Source organism: Macrobrachium nipponense, chromosome 20 (genome assembly GCF_015104395.2).
Source record: "Macrobrachium nipponense isolate FS-2020 chromosome 20, ASM1510439v2, whole genome shotgun sequence".
NCBI lineage: Eukaryota > Metazoa > Arthropoda > Malacostraca > Decapoda > Palaemonidae > Macrobrachium > Macrobrachium nipponense.
In genome coordinates, this window is record NC_061089.1 from 59903516 (window position 1) to 59926856 (window position 23341).

Below are 23341 nucleotides of genomic sequence, written 5' to 3' on the forward strand. Positions count from 1 at the left end.
TGTCCGTTGTGAGGTTGTTCACTTATGGGCGGATTGATACATACACATACCCGCATGTATGTAGTATTTTCACGCCACACACACATATATATGTACACACACAACACTATATATATATATATATATATATATATATATATATATATATAAATATATATACATACACACACACACATACACACACACACATATATATATATATATATATATATATATATACATACATTAGCTTAAATCACGCTGGACCCTGTTTGGATGTGCATACTTTTTTTTTATTCCAACAACAGTGAAGGAAAACCCAGATTATGAAAATGTCTGTTCCTTTATAATGATAAAGTTTTAACATCCGTATAAATATTAATTATGTCTGTATGCTCAGCGCCTGTTGTTGTCTTTGTAATTTTCATCATTTATGTCTTAGGCAAAAGAAAATATATCAATGAAAATCAAAGAAGAGGTAGAGTACGTGATATCCCATCAAAGCTTTTATGGGAGTTGCTCGAGTACTCGTATGATGCCTAGCATTCAATGATAATTGGACTAAAGGTAAATTGACGTCCCAGTCAAGATTTTCCTTTTTTTTCTTTTTTAACTTTGTGTGACGCAATACGTCTAAAACCTTCCTGTTATTCCTTTTCTACCTTAAAGGCGTTACAAATTTCTTGAAATAATGAGTTGTAGAACTCGGTCCCATTATCAGAGATAATGATCTGTGGGGCAGAATATCTGCAAAATATCTTATCGAAGAGAGCGGTTGCACATTCCTTGGCACTTTTACTAGTTAGTGGTATCAACTCTGTTTATCTCGTGAGCGCGTCGGTACACACTATTATATTCTTATTCCCTTTAATCGTGGTATGAAGATTAGTGATAAGATCTATAGATACTCTTTCGAAAGCAGTGTGTGGGATAGGATATTTCCGTAGAGGTACTTCCTTGTCTGTTCTTCCCTTGTAGCTGTTGCATGTATTGCAGCTCTTCACATAATTACTAACATCTTTGTGAATTTCTTTCCAAAGGAAAGTTCTTTGTATTAATCTAATTGTCTCATCCCTTCCTGGGTGAGCTCTCATGTCATCGTCGTGCATTAGCTCAATGACCTTGTTTCTTAGACTCTTAGGTACTAACCTTTTGTGAAGCCACCTAGAAATTGACCAAATGAGGAAAGGGAGTTTTCCCATGTTACTTTAAACCTCTGGGTTGCATACCAATCTCTGCCTTAAAATATCAAACGCCTTTATATGGCAAACACTGTCGAATACTTTTGAGAGGTCCATCGAACAAAGGAAAAAGGGGGTTAGTGTTATAACGATACAACGCTACAGCTTGTCGTAATAAAAACAAAGTCTTAGCTATGCTATGAGAGGTTTTAGAAGCGAATTGATTATTCTTTGTTTCAAAATATTTCTGACATCTCTGTAAAATTATTCATTCGAATAGTTTTAATATAATGGATGCTGAAGCCGTTGTTCCATAATTAGACGTATCTGACAGACTATTCTGCTGTCGTTTCATTACAGAACATATTTTGAAAGTAGAAAAAGGAAAGGTGAATAAACAGGTAGGATGAGCAGATTTGAAATGTTCTCCACTTAAGTTGTCTAACCCTTGTCCCTGTGCAAAGCCTCTTTCGCGCCACTTACAGACACTCAAATTTCGGTGATATTAAGTAGCCTACGGACATCCTAAGGAGGGTGACCTGACATTTTCTTGTCATGTTCACTCCAACAGCCAGCTATTTCCCTTCCCCAATAAGTCGTTCGTCTGAACAGTCAGTTTGAAACCTTTTCTCTTATTCTGTTAGTCGTTTGCCATGGCCTTTTCTTCTCCGTGTCTTTGGCCATCTTGTTTCTAAATATCACGTCCTTCAGCCCTTTTACTACTTTTAAGGAATTCTTCAAGTCTTTCTTAGGTGAGACCCTTTGCTCATATGTAACGCCGCTTCCAGGGCACTCTTAGTTGCGCCAAAGCAAGTATTCTTCTCTTGATATTTCACAAAAATCTCCAGCAAAATCGTTCCATCGTGGAATGTTATATGACTTCCTCTTTGAATGAAGTATCTTTCTCCTTCCGCTGTTCAGAAGAGCATCAATTATATTCTTAGCAAACGACTTTATTTATTTATGTATTTGCCTTTTGTTTGAACATAGTAATTTTTCACACAAAGGGACATCAACTGAAATGACAATTTGTTTTAGGGCAGTCTCAGTTTTAGTTGCATATCTTTGTCTGTTGCCTCGATCTATGTGTTTCACTAAAGAATCTAAGTTATATATATACGTATATACATACATACAAATATATATATATATTATATATATATATATATATATATATATATAATATATATATATATATATATATATATATATATATGCAATTGTAATAGCCAAAATGCCCTCTTAACTTCTTGAATCCTTTGCTCTTTTTTGGATACGCTTGTCAATATAAAGCCTGAAGATCCAAGTTCAAAGAAATTTGTAGTGACAAGCGTATCCAAAAAAGAGCAAAGAATTCAAGAAGTTAAGAGAGCATTGTGGCTACAGATTTTACATATATATATATAGATATATATATATATATATATATATATATATATATATATATATATATATAATATATACATATATATATAATATAATATTAATAATAGATATATATATATATATATCTATATATATATATATATATTATAATATTATATATATATATTATATATAATATTATAATATATTATATATATATGTGTGTGTGTGTGTTTGTATGTTTATGTGAATATCGTGTATAAGCCACAAATATTCATATTCTATGGACGTCATGTCATCCAAAGTATCTTGAAAAGGATAATTTAAACTTGATAGTCCTTTAAGGCGAAAAATTCCTTTTTTTTTTATTTTATTTTTTTTTATTTTTTTTTTTTTTTTTTTTTTTTTACTCACAACCGTTTAATAAACGGACAATGTCCATTAATCACCTGTGAAATGAAAATAGTACGCGACGTAAGTGCCATTTACTAACTTTGGGCACCAGAAGCGTTAGAAGACCAATCCCTGCTTAGATAAGAACTATGAGACTGGAGAAGCGTGGAGATTCGTGGAAATGAAAGCACAGGAGTGACATGATTGAACTAAGGAACCTCCGTAACGAGGCTATAATATCGACAATTAAAAGTCATAGTAGTGTTGAAGTATATTATTGTACAATGCTAAAAATTACACTAGGGATTTCGGATACTGCTCCGTAACCCTCTTCAGTAGGACTGAAGAGGGATACGGAGCAGTATCCGAAAGTCTCTCCTAGTCATTTTTAGCATTGTAAAATTATATATTTTAACACTACTGTGGCTTTTAATTGTCAATGACATGATTGGTGGAATTTGGCAGATGACATTTATCGGGATGGGTTCGGATGCTTGCGTGGGTGGTTGGTTAAGACTGAACTGATTCCTTGCCAGCAATGGGTCTTACACTTAGGTAAGGTGTGGTAAGGTATCACGAATAACTGAAGAAGCCTGGTGTGGACAGGTAACACAATATTTAAGAGAAGGGGAGAGGAAGGGTTGGGGTGGGGTAGGGCTGTTGCTACTGAGGTGGTAGGTGGGGATGACGGATCTATAAAATTCCTGTTGATTTTCAAGCAAAGAAGACTGATCTAAAAATAGCTTGAAAAACAAGTCTGTTATTGTAGAACGAATTGTTATTGTTATTGTAGAACGAATTTAACGGATGCACTGCACATGTTTTTAACGTCCGAATGTTGGGAAACTCATTTATCGAACTTAGATGAGGAAAATGAAATCACAAGCATGGATAATCCAGTGGCAGTTTCACGCCATCTTGCTTGAAGGGAACCTTCCGAAGCTGAGATTCTTTTGCATCATCAGAAAACAAGATAATGTTAGAAATTATAAGTTTAGCATTTAAGGCAACAAAGCATTACACGGGAAAGAGACAAATGTGGGCGAGAGTTATCAATACATTCATTAGGTTTTCCGATCATTCTCAGGTGTTTGTGGGTACATCATTTCCATTTAATGACGACCCTTTGGACACTATGCCAAAGGTCATCTCTGCCTAGAAGAGAACATCCTCTTCCTTTCTTTCCCATCCCTGTGATCTGTCCCGTTAATAAGTGATGCGTTGGTCAGTGAATATTTTAAAATCTTAACTTTATTATAGATGATAAAGATAAATGCTTTCGGCAAGCTCTGTGTGAGATAGAGAAGTGAGTTCAGTAGTATTGTATTACTAAATAATTAATAATGGTCCAGGCATTTTCTTGATAACAAACAAACGTTGTATAATATGTCTCAGTTCCACACCAATTTTACCAACGTTCACTGACATATCAATTTTTTCAAGTACGTGTTAGACCTAGCGTAAGTTCTGCAATTCCTGTCTGGATTCGTACATACGTAATATAGATCTTCATCTTTAAATTTTTCCATGATTTTTGGTTCCTTCCTAATGATCTTCGTCTGTGCATATACATTTCCTTAAATCCCCCTCCTTCTCATAAGATCATGATCACATGTATAATCCAAGGCGCAATATTATCCGTGCCCCACCAGTTGCATATTGGGATTGAAAGATTTTCATTGATCTTAGACTACCACAAACAAATGCAGTAATAATTTTTGTGTAGCACTACACATATTTAAAAACATTCTTGTATACACTGTTGCAATAACTAACTTGAGATACCGAAGCTCCGGGTATTTCCTAAGGCTGCATGAACTACTATTCCTGTACTGGTTTATAACGGTAAACTAAACTGAGAAAATGGTGATTGGGGCTGGTGCTGAAATGACTGGGAAACATAGTAAGCAGAACTCGAGTGTTATCTGATTAGTGTTATCAAAGTGTCAAATTTCTGTTGCATGTTATTTCAAGAACCTGAACCTATAAGATTTGGCAGAAACTGGACAATTCAGTAATAGCAGATACATATCAGAAGGTTCAGCAGTTTCTCTGACCATTGTATTCATGTTGCGTTGATGAGATTTGGCTGTTATTGCATGCAATTGTTTATGGCGGCCCCAGAACTGACTGATTTGCCAAAAGTTCAATGTGAAATACAAGGAATATTGGGTGAGGTTTGGTCGCCAGTGACTACAGGCCGAAATAAACTACAATTGCCTGAATAAAACTACTTTATTATATTCATTGTGCTGTATGAAAAGGAAACTCGAAGTATTAAGTCCAGGCCATACTAGGACAGCTTGCTGTCAGACTCTTTGCTGAATTTTTTCTTTATATGATTGGAAAATCATATAAGCCACATGATGCTTACCGCTTTGTCCCTTGTGTTCTAATTGTGTTGAGAATTGTATTACTATCACCTTTTCTTTAATCTGCGTATTTGCTTACAAACTGTATTTGTTTTTCATTTATGGAACAAATAATCTTTACAAATTGTTTCCAAACAATGTGGAAACAATTTACAGTTTCAACAAGTGAAAATTGTTTGTGAAGAAAGTTTTCTGTTATGGATTGGACCTAATTGAGACTAAAACTAATAATAGCTGTTACAAATATCTTGGAATATTGCCGTTGAAGAGGAAATAGATTTGGGAAACATGTGCAAGGGATATTTACTATAACAGTAATTCTTCTTTACATTTATGTGATCTCCAAAGTATTTTTCCTCAAAATATACTATTTATACTCTTGTGACACATGAGATATGTAGAATATTACTTAGCAAGAAATGGATCTTTTTTTTTAGTTTTCCTGCTGGTAGTAGATAAATATGTGCTGTGCCAGGTCATCAGACCCAACTTTCATAAATCAAATAAAGTTTATTCCAAAATGCTGAATAGACGTTTTAATATCTGAGAACAGTACTTTTCAGCAATATCTTTTCGTACTGCCCCAGAATTGTAGTCGAACATCATAGTGAACTTCCCTCTGAAGGTGTGTAAATTGATAACGACAGGGTTTTCAATACAATGGATTGTTGTTGATCGTATGACATGGCTGATTTTGACATGTTCTCCACCCTCTGTCACCAGTGGAGTTACATTCCCTAAGTTTGAGGTTACAAAGTCCCCCTCATATTCCTTGTCAGAAAAAAGAAACTCGTCTGTGTATGGCAATTCATCCGTTGTCAGTAAGTGAAGTGCTTTATCTATAAGGACTCTCTCACTCTCAATGCCATCTTTAATTTGTTGATGCAGAGAGCGAACGTAGTCCCAGAACTTATCACCAAGGTTTCTAGGTGTTTCTGTGTACAGTTTCAAAGGTCCTCCAATATGGCACCCTAGGGAAATGGGCGGTTTATTTTCCCAGTATCTTCTCAAGTTAACCAAATGGAAATTCTGAACAGAGTAGGAATCTTTTACTAAGCCATATTCAACTAAGGTGTCTGTCAGTGCTGCAGCAACAAGAGCTGAGAAGGCAGAGTTCACAGTGACTTTCTCTTGTCGGCATTTTTGTATAAACTTCAAAGTTACATCCTGACTAAGTACTCTCGCTAAAGTCACAGTTCTCTTTTCTGCTGGTGTCTTGTCAGAAATTTGTGTTATGTTTGCCTTTTGGTTCTTTTGTACTTCATTTTCCTGAATGAGTCTGTCTCGCAGACGAGAATCAGCTTCAATCATTTCTGTCTTTCTCAAAATTAATTTGACTGTTGCATCTTCTGGGATATATTCACCCAGTGGTTCATCATCATTTATAGGCCTATTAGAAATAATATCGTTCAACATAGAAATGAAGAAACCCATGATGTACATGTTTGATGTACCATCCACAACACCATGGTGAAAACCAAAGAACATGAAGTAGCTGTGTTTCAGGTCAGGATCCAGGTCTTCAGGATCTATGTCTGAGATTTTGTCTGGGGAATCCTTCAGAAGACGGGCACAGAACAAAGGACCTGTTTCTGTGTTGGAGCGAAAAGCGCAGACGATGGCCCTTGCTTCCTCCACTGTCTGACCCTGAAGAACCTGTAAAGTTAGAGATCAATATAGAAAAAAAAGAGGTAAGTTTTTATTTACATAGATGTATATGTATAACTGAATCACGAAAGTTAGGAACGTGATAAATCCATAAATAAAGATATATGCCACGAAGGAAAAATAAACGAAGGAGGATCTGTGAGACCTTTCGACGTTAAACGTCCTTTACTGAGCAGAAACTGACATAAATGAGGCAAAAACAATACAAGAAGATTCGTATAACTGACAGATAGGGATTATAAAGAGATTAGTACCTAGAATCCGACACACCTAGAAGATGAGAAACCTTCCCAAACAAGCATAAACAATGGGTGCAATTAAAGGTTTAAGACAATCATCTCAGATACAAGGACAAGACAATTAAAGGATTATAGGTGACAGCTATTCAGAACTTGGTAAACAAAACCATATTCACAATACATGTCAGATATACATTACAACAAAGATAACTCTAGCGCAACTGATTTTTATTTAAGTCAGTAATTATATCTTTGAGGCCATTCTTAAACATGTTACAAATACAAGGGTCTAAATGAAAAAGGCCACGACTAACATTGAAATTACAATGAAAAGTAAGTTGTATTAAAGCAGATTCTAAAAGATTTCGTGATAAGACATCTCTTGACCTTGCAATTACTGAACTACCAACCCAATTTATTCGGTGGTTGTTTTCACTTAAATGAATGAATATTGCATTAGATGTTTGCCCAGTTTTTACAGAATATTTATGCTGGCTTAGCCTTACTTCTAGGCCTTTGCTAGACTGTCCGAGATAAAATGAGGGATAATCCATACATGGAATTTTATATGTTATGTTGTTGCTTTCTCTGGGACCATTTTTTATTAACATTCCTTTTAGTGTGTTATTATAGGAAAAAACAAGGTTGAAATTAAAAGCTTTTAACAATATTTGGATCAATAAATTGAATACATAAGAAAAATAGGGAAAGATTTATGCTATCCTTCACATATATTAGATATTTGTTATAATAAAGCCCACAAAAAGTTCTATAGTGTAAGTAACACACAGAAAGAAAATTCTAAGAACATTCTCAGTTTGCCTTATTTTAACGGATTTGAAACCATTAAATCATTGTTAAAAGCTTTTAATGTCAACTTTGTTTTTTCCTATAATAACACACTAAAAGGAATGTTAGTAAAAATGGTCCCAGAGAAAGCAACAACATAATATATAAAATTCCATGTATGGATTGTCCCTCATTTTATCTCGGACAGTCTAGCAAAGGCCTAGAAGTAAGGCTAAGCCAGCATAAATATTCTGTAAAAACTGGGCAAACATCTAATGCAATATTCATTCATTTAAGTGAAAACAACCACCGAATAAATTGGGTTGGTAGTTCAGTAATTGCAAGGTCAAGAGATGTCTTATCACGAAATCTTTTAGAATCTGCTTTAATACAACTTACTTTTCATTGCAATTTCAATGTTAGTCGTGGCCTTTTTCATTTAGACCCTTGTATTTGTAACATGTTTAAGAATGACCTCAAAGATATAATTACTGACTTAAATAAAAATCAGTTGCGTTAGAGTTATCTTTGTTGTAATGTATATCTGACATGTATTGTGAATATGGTTTTGTTTACCAAGTTCTGAATAGCTGTCACCTATAATCCTTTAATTGTCTTGTCCTTGTATCTGAGATGATTGTCTTAAACCTTTAATTGCACCCATTGTTTATGCTTGTTTGGGAAGGTTTCTCATCTTCCAGGTGTGTCGGATTCTAGGTACTAATCTCTTTATAATCCCTATCTGTCAGTTATACGAATCTTCTTGTATTGTTTTTGCCTCATTTATGTCAGTTTCTGCTCAGTAAAGGACGTTTAACGTCGAAAGGTCTCACAGATCCTCCTTCGTTTATTTTTCCTTCGTGGCATATATCTTTATTTATAGATGTATATGACTCGAAATTCAAGTAGGCAAGAAAGGCTCATTCAATGTATCTCCGTAGGAAAGCAAACTCTTTTTCATGAGGTATCCACATATGAAAGAGAATTGGAAAATATTTTTTAAAATCTATGTAATAAGCAGTTGTTTACGAATTTCATATATTCCATTAAGCTCAGTCCTGTTAATATTCTTTTTTGCTAATATGTGAATTTATACTGTGAGTCTGTATTCTGAATGATATTTGGTTCTCCTCTTAATGCATAGCATTTTCATTTTGTTATAGGTTACTCAGTGTGGAATGGTGAACAGTCTCAGAAAGCTCTTTCGAGACCAACAAAATGAGGTAAGATTGAATTTAAATAACAATGATCAGTGTACTCATCTTGGATATAAAATCCTCAATATCTTATACAGTTACCCAAGCATACACTAATTCCTCTTTGTTTTTCTCCAAGTAGAACAGATCTATTGTTAAAAGTTACTGGGTTGGCAGTAATAACTAATAAAAAGAACAGAATCAGATAATGATTGTTAGACTGATACAGAATAATGAATGGTAGACTGAAATATTTAATGGACTACATTTAATGGAATTATTTTTACATTAATTGTTTTAATTTCCCAGCTGGCCTAGCTGAATAATTAATTCCATGATGCGACTTATTTAGAGGGGACATAAACTGTACTTTCATGGGTCCTGCCTTGACACATAATGTTTAATTTTTGCCCTGCACTAAAGAAGCTTTGAAAATTTCTTCTTATGTTTTTAGGTTTTGACAAATTGAATGAACATGGTTATTATTAAAGATTTGAAAAGCTTGGAACTTTTTTATTGTAGAAGTCTGTGTAAAAAGCGAAAAGTTAGTCTGTTCCACTTACCTTGAAGTCAACATTAGGATTGGTGGCTCTCTTGACCCACAAAGTTCCTTCACGAGGAGCAAGGGCTACGCCGAGATTTGGTACTCTCCTGCAAATAGCAGTTTGTTATTGTAACTGTCACTTATCAACTTGGTTATTACTATTACAACTACTATAGCAAAGCACGCCAATGTTTTCTTCCTTTGGTTTAAGCATTAGATTTGTTTTGCATATATTCCATGTAGTATATAAGGTGATGGGCGGCAAGGTATTCTCTTTACGTGTTCCCTTCTTTTCGTATATGAGGTGATGGTCGACAAGGTATTCTCTTTACGTGTTAACTTCTTTTCGTATATGAGGTGATGGTCGGCAAGGTATTCTCTTTACGTGTTCCCTTCTTTTCGTATATGAGGTGATGGTCGGCAAGGTATTCTCTTTACTGAAGTACCTTCTTTTCGTTATAGGGTGATGGTCGGAAGGTATTCCTGGTGTTACGTTCTTCTTTTCGTATATGAGGTGATGGTCGGCAAGGTATTCTCTTTACGTGTTCCCTTCTTTTCGTATATGAGGTGATGGTCGGCAAGGTATTCTCTTTACGTGTTAACTTCTTTTCGTATATGAGGTGATGGTCGGCAAGGTATTCTCTTTGACGTGTTTAACTTCTTTTCGGGGGGGGGGGGGTATATGAAGGTATGGTCGGTGGCAAGGTATTTCTCTTTACGTGTTAACCTTCTTTTCGTATATGAGGTGATGGTCGGAAAGGTATTCCTCTTTACTGTTAACTTTTTTCGTTTACTGGGCGATGGGTGGCAAAGTATTTGTCTTTACGTGTTCTTCTTTTCGTATATGAGGTGTGGTCGCAAGGTATTCTCTTTACTGTTTACCCTTCTTTTCGATATGAGGTGATGGTCGGCAAGGTATTCTCTTTATGTGTTAACTTCTTTTCGTATATGAGGTGATGGTCGGCAAGGTATTCTCTTTTACGTGCTCCCCAGGTCCCTTCTTTCGGTATAGGATGGTGATGGTCGGCAATGTATTCTTTATGTGTTAACTTTTTTCGTAATGAGGTGATGGTCGGCAAGTATTCTCTGTACGACCATCCTTTTCTAAACTGGTTCCTTCTTTTCGTCTATGATGGTGAGGTCGCTAAGGTATTCTCTTTACGTCGTTAACTTCTTTTTCGTTATGACGGTGATGAGTCGGTCAAGGGGATTCTCTATACGTGTTAACTTCTTTTCGTATATGAGGTAATGGTCGGCTAAGGTATTCTCTTTAGTGTTAACTTCTGTTTTCGTATATGAGGTGATGGTTCGGCAAGGTATTCTCTCTTTACGTGCTTAACTTCTCGTCAATATGAGGTGATGGGTCGGCAAGGTATTCCTACGTGTTAAACTTCTTTTCGTATATGAGGTGATGGTCGGCAAGGAGGGTTATTCTCTTTTACGTGTTAACTATTTTCGTTATATGAGGTGATGGTCGGCAAGGTATTCTTTCTTTACGTGTTAATTCTTTTCGTTTATGAGGTTGATGGTCGGCAAGTATTCTCTTTACGTTGGTTAACTTCTTTTCCGTAATGAGGTGATGGTTCGGCAAGGTATTCTTTTTACTAGTGTTAAATTCTTTTTCGTAATTATGACTGATGGTTGGCAAGGTTAGTTCTACTTTACGTGTTAACGTTCTTTTCGTATATTTAGGTGATGGTCGCAAGGTATTCCTTCTATTGTTAAATTCTTTTCGTATATTGAGTGATGGGTGGCAAAGTTTAATTGTCTTTACGTGTTCCCTTACTTTTCGTATAAATAGGTGATTGTCGGCAAGGTATTCTCTTTTCGTGTTAACTTCTTTTCGTATATGAGGTGATAGTCGGCAAGGTATACTCTTTACGTGTTAACTTCTTTTCGTATATGAGTGGTGATGGGTGGCAAGGTAATTCGTCTTTACGTGTTCCCTTCTTTTCGGTAATGAGTGATGGTCGGCAAGGTATTCTCTTTTCGTCTTAACTTCTTTTTCGTTATATAAGGTGTAGTCGCAAGTATACATCTTTACTTGTTAACTTCTTTTCGTATATGCAGTGCATGGGTGGCAAAGGTATTCTTTCTTTACGTGTTCCCCTTCTTTTTCGTATATGGAGGTGATGGTCGCAAGTATTCTCTTTAAGTTGTTAATTTCTTTTCGTATATGAGGTGTATATTTGGTCAGGCAACGGTATTCTCTTTTACGTGTTCCCTTCTTTTTCGTATATGAGGTGCTATGTCGGCAAGTATTCTCTTTACGTGTTAAACTTTCTTTTCGTACTGTGAGGTGATGGTCGGCAAGGTATTCTTCTTTATTGTGTTCCTTCTTCGTATAATGAGGTGATGTCGGCAGTATTCTCTTACGTGTTAACTTCTTTTGTATATGAGGTTGATGGTCGGCAAGTATTTCTTACGTGTTTCCCTTCTTTTCGATATGAGGTGATGGTCAGCAACGGTATTCTCATTTACGTGTAACTTATTTTCGTATATGAGGTGATGGTCGGCAAGGTATTCTCTTTACGTGTTCCCTTCTTTTCGTATATGAGGTGATAGTCGGCAAGGTATACTCTTTACGTGTTAACTTCTTTTCGTATATGAGGTGATGGGTGGCAAGGTATTGTCTTTACGTGTTCCCTTCTTTTCGTATATGAGGTGATGGTCGGCAAGGTATTCTCTTTTCGTGTTAACTTCTTTTCGTATATGAGGTGATAGTCGGCAAGGTATACTCTTTACGTGTTAACTTCTTTTCGTATATTGAGGTGGGATGGGTGGCAAGGTTTTGTCTTTACGTGTTTTTTTTCCCTCTTTTTTCGTATATTAGGTGATGGTCGGAACAAGGTTTTGTTTTTTCTCTTTTCGTATATGAGGTGAATAGTTCGGCAAGGTATACTCTTTACTGTGTTAACTTCTTTTTTCGTATATGAGGTGATGGTCGGCAAGGTATTCTCTTTACGTGTTAATTTCTTTTCGTATATGAGGTGATGGTCGGCAAGGTATTCTCTTTACGTGTTCCCTTCTTTTCGTATATGAGGTGATGGGTGGCATTTTTAAGGGTATTTCTCTTTTAGGCGTGTTAATTCTCTTTGGTTTTCGTATGTGAGGTGATGGTCCCGGTCCAAAGGAAGGTAATTCTCTTTAGTGTTGGCATTCTTGGGTTTTCGTATATGAGGTGATTGGTCGGCAAGGTATTAATCTTTTTTTACGTGCCTTAACTTCTTTTCGTATATGAGGTGATGGTCGGAACAAGGTATTCTCTTACGTGTTTTCCCTTCTTTCCAGTATAGGATGGTTGATGGTCAGCAAGGTATACTCTTTACGTGTTAACTTCTTTTTGTATATGAGGTGATGGTCGGCAAGGTATTCTCTTTACGTGTTAACTTCTTTTCGTATATGAGGTGATGGTCGGCAAGGTATTCTCTTTACGTGTTAACTTCTTTTCGTATATGAGGTGATGGTCGGCAAGGTATTCTCTTTACGTGTTACTTTATTTCGATATGAGGTGATGTCGGCAAGGTATTCTCTTTAACTGTGTTTAACTTCTTTCGTATATGAGGTGATGGTCGGCAAGGTATTCTCTTTAGTTGTTCTTCTTTTTGTATATGAGGTTATGGTCGGCAAGGTATCTTTTATGTGTTAACCTTCTTTTCGGTTTAGAGGTGATGGGCCGGCAAGGTTTTTCTCTTTACCGTGTTAACTTCTTTTCGGAGGCATTTATGACGTAATATGGTCGCAAAGGTATTTCTTTTTACGTGTTAACTTTTCGTAATGAGGTGATGGTCGGCAAGGTATTCTCTTTACGTGTTAACCTTCTTTTCGTATATGAGGTGATGGTCGGCAAGGTATTCTCTTTCCGTGTTAACTTTTTTTCTAAATGAGGTGATGGTGATAGCTAAGGTATTCTCTTTACGTGTTAACTTCTTTCTTGGTATATGAGGTGCTGGGTTGGAAAGGGTATTGTTCTTTAATGTGTTTTTTCCCTTCTTTTTGTATATGGAGGTGATGGTCGGCAAGGTATTCTCTTTCGTGTTAACCTTCCTTTTCGTATATGAGGGTGATAAGTCGGAAGGTATTCTCTTTACGTGTTAACTTCTTTTCGTATATGAGGTGATGGGTGGCAAGGTATTGTCTTTACGTGTTCCCTTCTTTTCGTATATGAGGTGGATGGTTTCGGCAAGGTATTGTTTCTTTACGTGTTTCCCATTCTTTTAGGGGGGGGTATTAGGAGGTGATAGTCGGCCAAGGTATACTCCTTTAACGTGTTAAACTTGCTTTTTCGTATTATGAGGTTATTGGTGGCAATGGTATTGTCTTTTATGTTGTTTCCCTTCTTTTCGTATTGACGGAGGGATTGTCGGCAAGGTATTCTCTTTTCGTTGATTTAACTTCTTTTCGTATATGCGGGTGATAGTCCGGGCAAGGTATACTCTTACCGTGTTTTAACTTCTTTTTCAGGGGGATATGAGGTGATGGGTTGGCAAGGTTTTGTCTTTACGTGTTCCCTTCTTTTCGTCATAATTAGGTGGGGATGGTCGGCAAGGTTTTTTTCCTTTTCGCGTATATGAGGTGAATAGTCGGTCAAAGGTATAACTTCTTTTACGTGTTAACTTCTTTTCGTATATGAGGTGATGGGTCGGGCCAAGGTATTCTTTCGAACAGTGTTAATTTCTTTTTTACGTATATGAGGTGATGGGTCGGCAGGGTATCTTTCTTTACGTTGTTTCCCTTCTTTTCGTATATGAGGTGATGGGTTGGCAAGGTAGTTCTCTTTAACGTTGTTAACCTTCTTCTTTTCGTATGTTGAGGTGATGGTCGGGTAAGGTATTCTCTTTACCGTGTGTTCCCTTCTTTTCGTATATGAGGGTGATGGTCCGGTCAAGGTTATTTCTCTTTACGTGTTAACTTCTTTTCGTCAATATGAGGGTGATGGGTCGGCAAGGTATTCTCTTTACGTGTTCCCTTTCCTTTTTTCATATAGGAGGTTGATGGTCAGCAATGGTGATAACTCTTTGCGTGGTTAGCAAACTTGCTTTTTGTATATGAGGTGGTATGCGTCGGCAAAGGTTATTCTCTTTTTTTACGTGTTACCCGTTCTTTTCCCGTATATGAGGTGATGGTCGGCAAGGTATACTCTTTTACGTGTTTTAAATTATATTTTCGTTATGATGGAGGGATTGGTCGGCAAGGTATTTCTCTTTACGTTTAACTTAACTTTTTCGTATATGAGGTGATGGTCGGCCAAGGTATTTCTCTTTTACGTGCTTTCCCTTCTTTTCATATAGGAGGTGACGGTCCAGCAAAGGTATACTCTTTGCGTTGTTAACTTCTTTTGTTTTTTATATGAGGTGATGGTCGGCAAGGTATTGCTCGTTTACGTTTCCCTTGCCATTTTCTTTGTATATGAGGTGATGGTCGGCAAAGGTATACTCTTTTACGTGGTTTAAAATTATTTTCGTAATATGATGGTGATGGGTCGGCAAGGTAGTTCTCTGTTTAACGTGTTAACTTCCTTTTCGTAATATGAGGTTGATGGTCGGCAAAGGTATTTCTCTTTAACGTGTTAACTTCTTTTTGGTATATGAGGTGATGGTCAGGCAAAGGTATTCTCTTTACCGCGTTCCCCTCCTTTTCGTATATGAGGTGATGGTAGGCAATGGTATTTCTCTTTAACGTGTTAACTTCTTTTTGTATATGAGGTGATGGTCGGCAAGGTATTCTCTTTACGTGTTAACTTCTTTTTGTATATGAGGTGATGGTCGACAAGGTATTCTCTTTATGTGTTCCCTTCTTTTTGTATATGTAGTGATGGTCGGCAAGGAATTCTCTTTATGTGTTAACTTGTTTTCGTATATGAGGTGATGGTCGGCAAGGTATTCTCTTTACGCGTTCCCTTCTTTTCGTATATGAGGTAATGGTCGTCAAGGTATTCTCTTTACATGTTCCTTTCTTTTCGTATATGAGGTGATGGTCGTTAAGGTATTCTCTTTACGTGTTTTCTTCTTTTCGTATATGAGGTGATGGTCGGCAAGGTATTCTCTTTACGTGTTAACTTCTTTTCGTATATGAGGTGACGGTCGGCAAGGTATTCTCTTTACGTGTTCCCTTCTTTTCGTATATGAGGTGATGGTCGTTGAGGTATTCTCTTTATGTGTTAACTTCTTTTCGTATATGAGGTGATGGTCGGCAAGGCATTCTCTTTACGTGTTTTCTTCTTTTCGTATATTAGGTGATGGTCGTTAAGGTATTCTCTTTACGTGTTCCCTTCTTTTCGTATATGAGGTGATGGTCGGCAAGGTATTCTCTTTACGTGTTTTCTTCTTTTCGTATATGGGGTGATGGTCGTTAAGGTATTCTTTTTACGTGTTCCCTTCTTTTCGTATATGAGGTGATGGTCGACAAGGTATTCTCTTTACGTGTTCCCTTCTTTTCGTTTTCGTATATGAAGTGGTGGTCGGCAAGGTATTCTCTTTACGTGTTTCTTTTTTTTCGTATAAGAAGCGATGGGTGGCAAGGTATTCTTTTACGTGTTCCCTTCTTTCGTCTGGTTGATGAAAAGTGATGAGTTTCCAGAATGAATCCATATATTATTTTAAGTATATGATGACGTGTGTTTTATGGATCGTGAAAAGGCGTAAAACAGGGTGTTAGAAGTGTAGTCTATTGGTGTTTAAGAAAGGAGAAGTACCAGAAAAGTTGGTAACGTTAGTGAAGATTGTGTATGAGGGAGTATGAACCACTGTACAGACAAAATAATGGGAGACTGAGGCATTCCCTGTGGGATCAGCTCTGATTCCATTCTTGTTCCTCGTCGTTATAGACACTGACATCAGAATTAAGGAACAGCGAAGAACTGTTCAAACTGATGTTTGCTGATGATTTAGTCATTATAGCAGGCACGCATGAAGAACGGCAAGAAAGGTTTTTAGCTTGGAAAGGAGCCCTAGAAAGGATTGAAATTGAACATTGGAAAGACAGAGCTAATGTTTAATAGTAAAGAAGGACATGAAGAAGTAAACATTCAAGTGGAAGATGGTGCAGTGCTAAAGCAGAACAATGAATTTAACTACTTGGGATCAATAATAACAGAAGAGTGAGGTACTGAGAAAGCAGTGAGACAAGAGTGTAAAAGAAGCATGGCAAAAATGAAGAGAAGTAAGGGTACTTGTGAGGAAAGAGGAGGGGCTATTGGAAAGAACAAGTTGAGGATGGTGAGATGGATTGCTGGAATATCACTACTGTAAAGGAGGGAGAGACAAGATGTAAGAGGAATGTTTGGTATATGTAATGTAAAGGAGAAGGCTAATGAAGCCCGTCTGAGCTACTCTGGCCATTTAGTAAGAAGAGAGGAGTTGGAACCAATCAAGATAGCTAAGAACATGCCATTGATGGCGAGGAGGAGTGTGGGTCGTCAATGGATCAGATGGATGGATGGATGGATGTGGTGAGGAGGGATATGGTTGAGGTGGGACTGGGGGAAAAAAGATCCAAGGAATAGAAATAGATGGAGAAAGTTGACTCCAGCGGCCGACCCTACTATTAAGTGGGAGTAATAATGTCGAAAGAAGAAGAAGAGGAAGAGGAAAAAATTAACTGTCATGCACTAGTGTATTTTTCAGAGTTAGCCAAGTTTAGTCTGATGTGACTTAAAGTATGACTTCACAAATTTGCAACGAATGCCTTGTCTGAATGTTTTCAGGTTAAACCAGTTTGTTTTCTTTAGAATTATGGACATGTATTTAGTAATGTTCTGTTTCGCCCGTAGAATTCACAGCTTTTAGTGACACTTTCTCTTGATTGTATTATGTGTTTTCTTGCTCTTTTGATAAATTTAAACTTGTTGACAAGTCTCAAATGATGGGTTCGTCTCTGTAGCAAAAGAGCATTAAAATCACTAATAAATATGATGAAAAGCATATTTCGTTATTAGAAGTTCTAATAGAATTGTACCTCATCGAGAATGACTGACAGTATAACCAAAAGTGCCGAAATCTCTGTTATAAAAAAAGTGGCATTTGTTGCGTAAAAAGGAGTATGTATTGGGACTTGAGTCGTTATTACTGTGTTTGTATTCAAGAATGCTCCATCACTAATTCTTTGAGGGGTAAGCTTTTGATTGATGAAAGCTTTCTTGAGAGACAGACGACAGAAGTCGACCTTCAGTCTAAAAACAACAGCAGTCATCACCATGCAAGTCACGCTTTGTGACGACTGAAGTCGACCTTGGTGGGCCAGTTAGCACTTTGAGATAAAATCGAAATAGCTCTGTTTACCATCTACTGTTAAGGTTTAGTAACCGAAGTGAGTGAATTACACCATTCTTTGCAAGAGACAGTGAATTTCATGAGGAAGTCCATCTACTTGCCGTATAGCTGAAAATGTTAACCGTAACTTTTTATCATCGAGATTTTGACCCAATTGGCTCTTTAATATTTAGCTTCACATAATAAACCCTATCTTAAACTGTTTGGTAAATATGTCCGAAACATATTTATCCATATCAAAGGTTATTGGGCATTGAAAATGAAGACCTTTCTAGGAGGCAGCTACATTTGACAGAACTGGCTCTTTTCATTTAAGAGGTATCCTTATGGACGGACAACCACTCTTGCTTGCTGTGTACTTCCATCTTTGCAATAGGTTATTTTCAGCGTCCCTTCGGCCTCTAGCTGCCACCCCTTTCATTCCTTTTACTGTAACCCCGTTCACATTCTCTTTCTTCATCCTCCTGTCCACCCTGTTTCATAGTGTAGCTGCGAGCTTTTCCTCCTGTTACGCCTTTCAAGCCAATTTCTACTGTCAATTTTCCTTTTAACGCTGAATGACCTCATGGGTCCCAGCGCTTGGCCTTTGGCCAAAGTTTTTATGGTCCGTTAACCAACTTTGGTATTAAGGCACCGTTGATCCTGTGCCATAAAATATTTACAGAAGCATTTCTGATCCCAAATTCCTAGAAGAGGGTGTCTAATTTATGCTACAATCTATTGCACAGGACAAAAATTACCACTTATACTTACTTAGAAAAAAGGTTAAATGAAGGGAATTAGCTTTGCACAGCATGGAAAATGCTTCTGACAGGTAATCATAAAGACAATAATAATTTGTGAAATTTTAATACTTACCTGTAGAGGTGGATGACTGCTCTTTTGACTTGTTCCTCCTGGAGGGGAGTTCTGCTCTTAAGGTCCAGTTGATACCATATCAGAAAATTTCCGTGTTTGTGGCTGGTATCCATCACTTGCTCCCACATAGAGGCCTTTCTCAGCCACTGGCCGTTGAAGTAATTGTTATCGTTTGGTCTGAAAAGATATCAACTTGAGATTGGCTGTGTTTACAACAAATGGTTTTACTTGTGTATTGGTCTATTTATATTGTAAAAGGATCCTGCTTTTTGGTTTTTTAATCTAAACTTTACGTTAGGCTTTCAAGGCATCACTTTAGAAACTATATGTAATAATTTTTTGCTGAATTCTTTTTTTATATATTGGTGAAGATGTACACTATCTAGAATTTAAGCGTTTTTAGTGTGTACCATACAATTTTCTTTTATTTTATTAAACATCATTAGTTCTATTATTGTGTTTTGTTGTTGAGTGTCTACCTATGTTTAGCAATACCTGTTGATGGTCCGTCAAAGACAACTTTGTTGGGATTACCCCTTGATTTATTTCCTTTCGCTTCACTAGACCCAAGTCTCGAACCCAATAGTCCAATGCTGGAAAAGACACCGTCTTCTTCTGCGCCAACTGTCACTATCCATAATTGTAATTGGAGTACCGAAGCCAGATTTTACGAAAGCAGTACAGAAAATAAACGATAATCGTCTGGTAGAGGCGTTGTCTCCTAGGTCAAGGACAAGGGGCCTGTTATTGCTCCTTAGGTAAACAAGCAGGTATATTAATTGAAGTATACTACGAGTCACTATGGCTTTTGGAGTTAACTGGTGATATTGTGTAGTGAAGCTTATAAGTATGGCCTTTTGTTCATTTATTCTCTGTGTAGTCGATCAGTGTGCTTTATTTGTATATTTATATGTATATATAGTTTTTCTTTTTAGTAAAACACAATGATCGACTACACCGAGAATAAATGAACAAAAGGCCATATTTATAAGTTTCACTACACAATATCACCAGTTAGAATGACGCCATCAAGAATCCTCTCCAATTTGATCAGGACCATCACTCCAAAAGCCATAATGACGCGTATACTTTAGTTAATATACCTGTGCGTTTACTTAAGAAGCAATAACAGGCCTCTTATGTAGTACTGCTTTCGTAAAAGCAGGTTTTGATACTCCAATTATAATTATGGATATATAGTGACAGTTGGCACAGGAGAAGATACATACTATATGTATGTGTGTGTGTGTATAAATATTTATATATCTATATATATACATAAACATGTATACTTCCATTGGTAAGGGCTTAATTTCAGAAGTTTTCGCGTCATGGAGTAAGACGTAAAATTCCTAGAGAACCTCCGTGTGTGTCAGGACTGATATTCGGCGATTTATGTTACATTTAGGCACTTTGGTTCGTGGGTTTTTTAAAGTTTTAATTTGGTCTCCATTTTTTATTTCTGTCTCTAGTTATTTTGGTCTGTCTTATTTTATCTCTCCCTTTTCTTGTGCAGTTCATTGTTACATATTTTTAATTAATTGTTGCCATTAGTAAAGTAAATAGTCCTGTTATTAAGCCTGTGATTTAATGCTGCAGTTGTCCAATATTTGGCCTTGAACTTGAAATAATTTTGAAAATCTGTCGTGTCCTTTTGGAAGGACTCTTGTAGCAGAAAGAACTGGACAGAATAGAATCACGCTCTCAAAATCGGAAATTTGCTTGCCACCTCGGTGGCCGCGAGTTCGATGCTCGGCAATTCCATTGAGGTGTGAGAGATGTGTATTTCTGGTGATAGAAGTTCACTCTCGACGTGGTTCGGAAGACACGTAAAGCCGTTGGTCCCATTGCTGAATAAACGCTGGTTCCATGCAACGTAAAAACACCATACATACAAAAAACAAAAATATATCCTCATAAGGAGTTTTTGAAACATATCCCTCTCACAGAATCAGGTTGAGACAATATATATATAATATATATATATATATATATTATATATAATATATATAAAGGCAAAAATCCGGGAAAGAGACAGAAGGTACTAGTTTGATTTTCTGAGCTGTGTATGGTGTGCGGTTGACTCACCTCATCGAGGACGTAGGTTTAGACATCACGGATGTATATCCAAGTCTGAAAGAGAGAGGGTGGGATACTGAATCGTCACTTCATATTATATATTATAATATAACAATGTTGAACAAAACCATGAACGTTATTTACGTCGCTCCATCGTGGCCCATTATGTTTGATTATTTTCAGGCTTAAACATAATGTTATCCTAATGTCACGGTAGGCTGGACTTCATATAAATATAATCCATAAATTTAAATAAAACGATAGTTTCTGTTCATGAAGACGTATAATTTCTTTACACTTTAAAGAACAAAATGTTGGAACAACCCCAAGAAGTTTTTAAACCGAAGCGTGCGTTTGTGCTTTCAGAACCTTAAATATCGCTTCTGTTGTCCTCATAAGAACTTTGGCATTCCGAAAATAACTTATTTTCGTGAAAATGTTTCGTTCAGAAGTTTTTATGCTTAATTTTTGTCTTTTTAATGATGGGTAAGTTACAATAACACCTCACATGACAAAGTCTTGAGGGAACAGAACTTTGAACAAAAATTTGTGCGGAGATTAGAAAACATATTGTATATTATAGTTTTTCCTAATTTGTTCTGGGGCAAACTAAAGGAATGCAAAGGGTTAATTACACTCCAGACGAATAAACAGCCGTTGCTCACTTATGTCACCAACTTGTGTTCCGTAGAGATGCTTCTATACTGTTACTAGCGAGGTCTTTCTGAGTGAGTATGCACTCAACTTGTGAGTTACAGAGATAAAGATGTTTGATTAAAGGATACAAGTAACTCTTTATTGTAAAGATAAGGCTACATGATACATTATCAGTAGCATGATTTACTGTGCTGCCACACAGAAAGGGAGCGGAATGATTTCGTGTAATCTTGCGAGATAAATGCCGTTTGGCTTCAAGTATGATTTTAGCGTTAACTTGCCTAGTCATTATATGGGTCTACTGTGATGTTTATTTAAAAAAAAAGTGTTTTTCATTGCTTAGAGTTTTTCGGTTCATATTCAAGCATAATAAGTTTTTATTTGCCTGTCAAGTTAAATTCTTAATTTTATGTAAATTCTTTGGAGCGCGAAACAAGTTTACTTTTCATTATCAACAATTTATTTTTAGTTTTTGTTTATTTACCTATATTTTTCAGACACTGAACTGTTGTTATAATTAATTTGATGGGTATTTTGAATTTTATGTCAACACGAGAGAGAGAGAGAGAGAGAGAGAGAGAGAGAGAGAGTTACAAGGATTAGGATGTCTCAAAGACTTGTTAGTCCATCCTAGGAGGCATCGAAGGAGTTACAAGGATTAGAGAGAGAGAGAGAGAGAGAGAGAGAGAGAGAGAGAGAGAGAGCAATTACCTGTTCAAGGTGAACGTAGTGTTGCCTTCGTTATTTTTTTTTATTGATATCCACCTTAATACTCTTATTTTTATTGTGTATCATATCGCTAGTCAGTATGTAATGTCATCTGAAGCATCGTAGATGTTCCATCATGAGTGACTTGTTTTGCAAGAAGACGAAACCTGCTCTGAAAGGTCACACTTGATAGGAAATGAACTCGTAATCTGGTCGTGGAGATTTCATTAGCAATGTCATTCACTCTGGTTTTTTATTTTTAAGAGATGACGCTTTTAATGACTCATGTGAACTGTTTTAATGAGGTCAGGCGAGGTACTCAGTTGTAGGAAACCAAAAGTCCGCCTGGTCGGGTTTAAAGCCTTAAGGAACTTGAAACCGTTTAGTTTATTTATTTATTTAGCTATTACGTCTCAGTGCAGTTGTAGAGTTGTCCCCGACTGAAACCCAAATGGCTAAACTTGCCCCACTACTTTCTATACAGCCTAAATTTCATGGTTTATTTATGTATTCTTTAAAAAAAGATGTGAGGGAGCGCATTCTGAAAGTGCTCCTACCAGACCTGTACCAAGGGGGGTGGGTGGGCGTCGGGGGTCCAAAAATTTCTGGAAATCCGTATTTTCTGTTAACCAAAGTCAGCACTTTGAATAACATCTAATCGGGTAGAAGTGCATGGACCACATACCCCATTTTTCTTCTTAATATAACTAAAATAACATTTTCAAGTATTTCATCTTGTATATACCTATCTATACAATGACATTTATAGAAGAAAAAGTCCTGTTTTCGAAAAACGACCGCCCCCATAAGACTCTGGGTGCGGGCTGCCGACAGTGGTTGCGTGGATGTGCTGGGGAACGCAGAGTGGTTGATGTTTGGCCGTTTATTTATTTACTAATACTTATATAATAACATAACGCTTTTAAATCGCAATGCCTGGAAGTTTATACACTAACATTACATTACTTCAGTTGAGGCAAAAAGAATTGAACAGACGTGGCAAGTAAAATGTTATTACTTGAGGTAATTGTGGATTTATTTAA

General features: G+C 36.7%; 1 protein-coding gene across 3 annotated transcripts; it reads right to left on the bottom strand.

Annotated features, from left to right (window-relative positions):
- Window positions 1–5134: 5134 nt before the first annotated feature.
- LOC135226402 (uncharacterized) lies at window positions 5135–21691 on the bottom strand. 3 transcript variants are annotated; one of them, XM_064265929.1, is made up of 5 exons: window positions 21599–21691; window positions 20943–20987; window positions 18855–19031; window positions 9746–9833; window positions 5135–6946 (listed from the first exon to the last, which is right to left on the bottom strand). In XM_064265929.1, exons 2-5 carry the CDS (start codon window positions 20966–20968, stop codon window positions 5801–5803), a joined length of 1437 nt encoding a protein of 478 aa, XP_064121999.1. In that variant the 5' UTR covers window positions 20969–20987; window positions 21599–21691; the 3' UTR covers window positions 5135–5800. The 3 variants fall into 3 exon arrangements, with proteins under 3 accessions (XP_064121999.1, XP_064122008.1, XP_064121992.1); XM_064265938.1 differs by having other exon boundaries at window positions 21569–21672; XM_064265922.1 differs by lacking the exon at window positions 21599–21691 and adding an exon at window positions 21078–21112.
- Window positions 21692–23341: the final 1650 nt, after the last annotated feature.